Here is a 6,687-nt window from a genome sequence, read left to right on the forward strand (position 1 = left end):
TCATAAGAGGATTGCTAAAGATCATACAAGGACTAAAAATCATTCGATCAACTGATGTGGGTGACTACACATTGTTGTACTTACAGTAGAAGCCATAAATATTCTATACAGCTAAGAAATTCTTTGGAATAAGGGAAAAGGCATCGTTTCCACCTCAAACTATACCCGAAAAGTCAAAGCCACACCTAAACTATACTAGTGACCTATTACACACCTAATTATAAAAAAGTGAAACTATTTACACTCTGTCAGTCTACCACCACTTGCATGTGGTGTAGTGTTTCACACGCACTGCTACGTCAGCATCACGTCAATAAAAAGTATCATTTTTTTATAGTTAAGGTGCGTAATAGGTCACTTATATAGTTTAGGTGTGGATTCAACTTTTCGACTATAGTTTGGGGTGGAACGATGCCTTTTCCCTTAATGTTTTTAGCGATTTACTTTTGTTATTTAATAGGCTAGACGCGCCTAAAATAAGTGTAATACACGCGCCTTAGAATGGAGGTCGCGAGGAGGTAATAATATCACTTTTATATAACTAAGGTGTGTAATAGGATCACTTATATAATTTAGATGTTGCTTAGACTTTTCTTATATAGTATGGGGTGAAAATGATGTTTTTTCCCTTGAAATAATAATCCATCTGCAGCTATGTGCATATTGAAAGTGGATCTACCAATCTCAGGGCGGCTCAAGCCTTGCGGCTGCCTAAGGCCTCAAAATTTGGGGGGTCCTCATTTCTTTTTTAATAATAATAAATTATAAATTTTAATAAATATATTAAATACTATTTATAGAAAAAAGAATTTTTTTGTATAAAAATTTTTAGGAATTTGATATAGTAAAAACTTTTTAATGCATTGACTATATTATTAATTAAAAAAAATTACTAAATACGATTATATAATTTTAAAAATGGATTTTATAAAAATAATTATTTTTTCTTATAGACTACGGGTTTAATTGAGCCGCCCTTTTACCAATCTTGTTCACTGATGGATGTATTTGAACAATAACAATATATTTAGTGTAGTCTCATAATGAAGTCTGGACCTATCCTGGAGGTGGAGAGGTGGTTCCAATAGACGCTCGGCTGTGGATGTATTTCAACTTCCCCCAAAAAACACGTGGATGATTGATTTAGAAGGTTTCTGGTGCAACACGGATAAGGGAAAAAATGGAAATTCATTTCACATAATCGCGAAACACTTGGAAAAGAATCTCAGAGTTGAAATCAATAGTGAAACAAATCTGTGTACACTTAAAAGACTTTGTACTTTCCTCTCTATGTACAGCGCTTTATCCCTATAGATTTTCTTGTCTGGTATTCATGAATCATCACTAGAATCAGAAGAAGAACTGCTCTTGGAAATGTCTGACAAGAAATTAGCCGGCAATTTTGGGAATCTGACAGCTCTACTATTTGCCATTCCAGGTGATGATGATCCTGTAACAGCTACAAGGGGTTTCTTTTTCTGCATGTTTCTTGTAATTTCTACACAAACTTTATCAACCATTTCTAGGAAATCTTTAACTATTGCGAATAGTTGAAGTGGCTGCCACCCTTTATCATCTGAAGATCCTGCTTGATAATAATCTGTTGTTTTCTTTACAAGTTCCATCACTCTATCTTGTTCTTCGCTTGCTGTTTTTATTTCTTTGTCAGCAGCATCCAGAAATCTTTTCATCTCTTTTCCAAATAGTCCTTTAATGCTGTCGCGTTGTGTCAAATGCGTCCTGATGTCAGATATCTGAGCTGCTAACATCAAGCACGTCTTAGAGAGTGAGTCGTAGTCTATTGCAGCTGCTTTCTTTACATTACTGAACTCAGAACTTAAGCCACCGACAATTGGTAAGCCAAGCATCATATACTCCTTCTCTGTCTCGTCATTTTCCGTAGTATTCCTTGATGTTGGGATGGCGCTGCTCCCAGCAGTCTGGCTACTGCTACGCCTCAAGCTTTGATTCCGCTTGAGAACGCAGCGTTTTCCCTCTGCCCTGATTACTTCTTGCACAACAAAGTGAAGCAACGTGGTCTTACCATCCGTACTTTTCACATCAGATAGTTTCCTGAGAGCAGTAAGTTTAAATGCTTGTGCATTTCCTCTTGAAGTTCCGGCATTCATTCTATTCCCTGCTTTCAGAATGGCTTCCAAAAGTTTCAAGAACAATCTTTGAGCTCTAAGCTCCTTGCAAGATAATTCTAGTGTTAGTAAATACTCTTTGTGATGCAGAATTTCTGTGCCATAATTTGATTTAAAAAGCATAGCGTTGAAACGAATAAAGGCGGATGGAACAGCTTTGAGTATGTGGAAGAGGAAAGATTCAGCATCAGCTAGTCTGGTGGGGTCTCCTTCAAATGCAAGAACTTCTGATTCTTCTTCTTTTGTTGGGGCTATTCTGCAGAGTTTCTCGAGAGTATCAACACTTAGACCTTGTCCATCAACAAGTGCATCGATAATCTCTCTGCGAGTAACACCAAGGGACCTGAGTACAATTGCAATGTTCTGTGACTTCCTGGTTTCAAGAATGAATATCTGAGAAGGTGGACCTGATGTATCTCCGCTTGGACTTAAAGCTCTACTTTCTCTTCTTGGAGACTTTTTATTTGTAGCAACACATCCAAATAGAGCCTCCATGAGATCTCCATCAAACCTACATGAAAGGTAAACAATGATTGAGTACAAATTAGACATGTGGAGCATATACTTTAGAAAGAGAGTTGAAAAGATGTTTACTTGAAGGATCCACGGTCGAGTTTGTCCCAGACCATTGAATGCTCAACGTTAGCATTCAATTTATCCCAATGCAATGGTTTCAGTTTCACCTTATCATTTCCACTTCCAGAAGTGCCTTCACTTGATGATGAAGGCAAACCACTAGGATTAATAGGTGGTGGAGGTAGTGCAGGGCCTTTCTTTATTCCTGGTGGCGGTGGAGGTGGAGGACCAGGCGCCTTTTGAGTCGCTGTTACATGCAATGGCTGTGCTGCTGGCGCTGGTGGAGGTGGCGGTGGAGGAGGAGGAGCAACTTCAGGAGCTGGAGGTGGAGGTGGAGCTCGTGATTCGAGTTGACTTGAAGATTCTTGTTTCTCCATAGCCTTAAAAACTATGCCATCAGAAAGACTTGGTTGTCTGTTTTCTAAGTCTAGCCAAGAAGGACTTTGAGATGTTGAAGATTTGCCTCTTAGCAGAGGCAATTCTTGGTTAGGATGATCCGATTTCCTCCGGCCACCGCCGCCTCGACTAATCATTCTCTTCTCTTCTTCTTCATCTCTTAATGCATTAGCAAACACCTTTTTCTTCTTGAAACTTTCTTTCTTCTGTTCTTCACTTTCTAACTTCCTCCAATAAAGCACATCCAATCCATTTTCATCAACAATCACTCCTTTAAGATTTCCTTCAAATCTCAAGAATTGATCTTGGGTGGTAACCACAGGAATAGCAGCACTAGCACTAGTACTAGTGCCACCCCGTGGATCACCACCAATCACGCCACCTTCTCGTTGCCTCTTCCTACGCCTCGAGTACCTAACCAAGAAGAAGAACAAGAGCGCAGATAAAACAACAGTACTAGCAGCAGTCACACCAATAGCTGTTCCAACAGCTTTCTTGGATGATGAATCTGGCGTTGACACGGTAGGCGGCAAGGCAGGAATGTCCGGTGGCGGTGTAGGCCCTGGTGGCAGTGGCGGAGGAGGAGACGGTCGCGGCCGTTGAACGGGTGGAATAGGAGGAGGTAGAAGATTTGGCAAAGGAAAAGGGTAGAAAGTCTCAACATTTTGTGGTGAATTTGGTTGACAAGAAGTTTTTGGAATAATTGAAAGAATGAAAACAATGAAGAGATAAAGAATCATAGAGAGCCAAGAATTTTTAGCCATTTTGTAATTTGGGTGGAAATGAAGAAAGTTATTTTTTGAAATTGAGAAGATGTTATTTGCTTTATGTTGGGCATTGTTGTTGAAAGGCTCTCTTTCTTGGATTTGGTATATGGTTTTCTTGCTGACACTTTCAAAAGGGGAGTAGTTAATTTTCCCGGTATTTTAAAGCTCTTTCTTTCAGGGGAATTATTGCTGGAAATGACCAAAGTACCCCTCACCTAAACCAAATATAGTACTATTGGGAAGGACATAAGTACATGACCTTGTGAAGGTGTAATTTTCTCTCTTTACAATCTTTTTTATTATATGCATCCGGCGTACAAAAGATCTCACATTCAAACAGAATTCAGGTGAGGGGTAATTTAGACAATCTATCCTGAAAGTAAACATTAATCGTTAATTTCATGGTTTGAACTTGTGACTTACAAATCACAACGAAAACGAAACCATGACCATTATAAATATATATATATATATAGTCTTTTCCAACATGTCTTCGGGGACAAAGCTAAAGGGTCCTTCGTTAAATAGTACATTGTATATAAGGTTGAAATTATTTTTTATATTATATTTAATAAATGTTGAATTTCTTTAAGTGTGTCATATATATATATACGAAAGTTGACCTGTTTGTTGGAAGCGGGTTTATTGAATCCGTTATTTTCACGTAGATACTTAATATAAAGGTGACACACAGACTTCTTTCACCTTTATATTAATTTTGAACCTATATTCTCAGAAAGTTTAAAACGGTAGAACTGGTTAACTTTAAATTCTAAAATCTTAATCTTTGTGTACTAAGAGGGCGTTTGGGTAAGCTTATCTTTTTGGTTAAAATTACTTTTAAGTCATTTTTTACTTTTGAAAGTGTTTGGTAATTGCTTAAAAAAAAGTCAATTTTGACTTTTTAAAAATCAAAAGTAAGAAGTAACCACTCCTTTGGTTTTTTGGGGGGGCGGGGGGAGGGAGGGGGAGGGGGAGGAGCTTATAAGTCATTAAAGTTGATCAAGCAAATAACATTTATATCCCTTCTAATTGTCTCTTATTCCGAATATACCATTTTATAGCCCTAATTTTCTTTCACTACACAATATATTTTGCTTAATGATAAGCTCGGCATGTGAAACTATTTACCTATTAATGTAATTATAATGTTTAGTAACATATATATTTTGCTTAATGATAAGCTCGGCATATGTTTAATACTTTCCTCAAATGTTAAAAGCAACAAGTCCAATTTAATAAGAAAATGAAGTGTCGTCACAAATTGCACCTTAATGATACGAAATCTTAACGAAACCATGAAGAAACAAATAATGTTTTAATATATAACCATCTTTTTCAAACACATTAAAACATTCAATACTAAAAATAATTTTTTAGCACACAAATTAATAGACATTCATGAAATATATATATATATATAAAAAAAAATTAATTTGAACCATTTTAGCAATAAAAATTAATAATAATCAACTCTATATATTAGTAACAGCTATAAGGATAGTTCAGACATTTTGACAAAAAAAAGTGCTTAAAAGTACTTATTTATCAAACATATCAATAATTTTTTTTCAATTTCAGTACTTATAACCAAACACGTAACTGCTTATTTTTTAAATAAATTCAGCAATTTAAAAAAAAAATACTTTTTTTTGGCCTCGGATCTAAGCCGGACATATTGTTGTGGAAGTAGCTGAATTCGTTTACTTTTTCAGGGCCACAAAATTTCAACTGGTAATTGGCCAAAACGTTGAAAAAGTCTTTGCATTTGCTGGCTTTTCCCTTTTATTTTAACCATATTTTATACATTAGGGTGTGCCTAATGCCTATATGCAATTATTTTATTCTTATATATTTATGTTTTCAACAATTAATTACTATCATAAATGATAATGACATCTCATAGCAGTAATAAAAAGTCAGAAGGACTCTATCAACATAAATCAACTTACCAACAAATCTGAAAATAGTTTATGTTACGTACTTTCACGTATCAGAAATATTTTAAAATTTTTCTTATGATCGTACGAGCTTAGAAATAACAAGTAGCTTAATTTAATCGTTAACTTCAAATTAACTTACCAACAAATCTGAAAATGGCTTGTGCTATGTACTTTCAGGTAACAAAAATATTTTAGAACTTTTCTTATGATCGAAGGAGATTGGAACAAACAAACAACTAGTGGCTTAATTTAATCATTAATTTAAATTAGCTGAAAAGATTTAACGAACAGAATTGAATTGGCAAAAATAATTATTTCTGTAATTGTGTGTGGCCAAACGAGGACTTAGTTGACACGTCATAGGAAAGTAGTTCACCGAAACTTATTTTTTGTCATCCAGATTCCAGAAGGATCTAAGAAAATGCAGCTTAACTTAATCCCTTTATGGAAAAGTGGTTGAAAAGAGACAACTACTATATTAAAACATATGTTTTCAACATAATTTAATTCATGAAAATTAAACTTTAATCAGAAATAAAAATATGAAGAATCAAGAAGTTTATTGATAAACGATTGTGGGTACAAATCTATTCCTCTCCTAGTTGTTCTCTCTTGATTTTCTCCGTAATTTGAGGTTAGTGACGTATCTCTTGAACGTAGGTTTCTTCGTAATTTGAGGTTAGTGACGTATTTCTTGAACGTAAGAACATTTGGATTTGATCTTCGTAATTTGAGGTTAGTGACGTATTTCTTGAACGTAAGAACATTTGGATTTGATCTTCATGAAAGGAGGATTTGTCTGTATTTGATTATCAAGAAGGAAGGGTTTTGATCTGTAAATATCCCATGAATTTATTG

The 6,687-nt window shown here is 35.4% G+C and overlaps 1 protein-coding gene across 1 annotated transcript; it reads right to left on the reverse strand.

Moving 5' to 3' along the window:
* Nucleotides 1-1,231: 1,231 nt before the first annotated feature.
* On the reverse strand, nucleotides 1,232-4,197 carry LOC107848047 (formin-like protein 8). Its single transcript, XM_016692709.2, has 2 exons — nucleotides 2,742-4,197; nucleotides 1,232-2,658 (listed from the first exon to the last, which is right to left on the reverse strand). The coding sequence occupies exons 1-2, from the start codon at nucleotides 3,881-3,883 to the stop codon at nucleotides 1,332-1,334; spliced, it is 2,469 nt and encodes an 822-aa protein (XP_016548195.1). The 5' UTR covers nucleotides 3,884-4,197; the 3' UTR covers nucleotides 1,232-1,331.
* Nucleotides 4,198-6,687: the final 2,490 nt, after the last annotated feature.

Source organism: Capsicum annuum, chromosome 11 (assembly GCF_002878395.1).
Source record: "Capsicum annuum cultivar UCD-10X-F1 chromosome 11, UCD10Xv1.1, whole genome shotgun sequence".
NCBI lineage: Eukaryota > Viridiplantae > Streptophyta > Magnoliopsida > Solanales > Solanaceae > Capsicum > Capsicum annuum.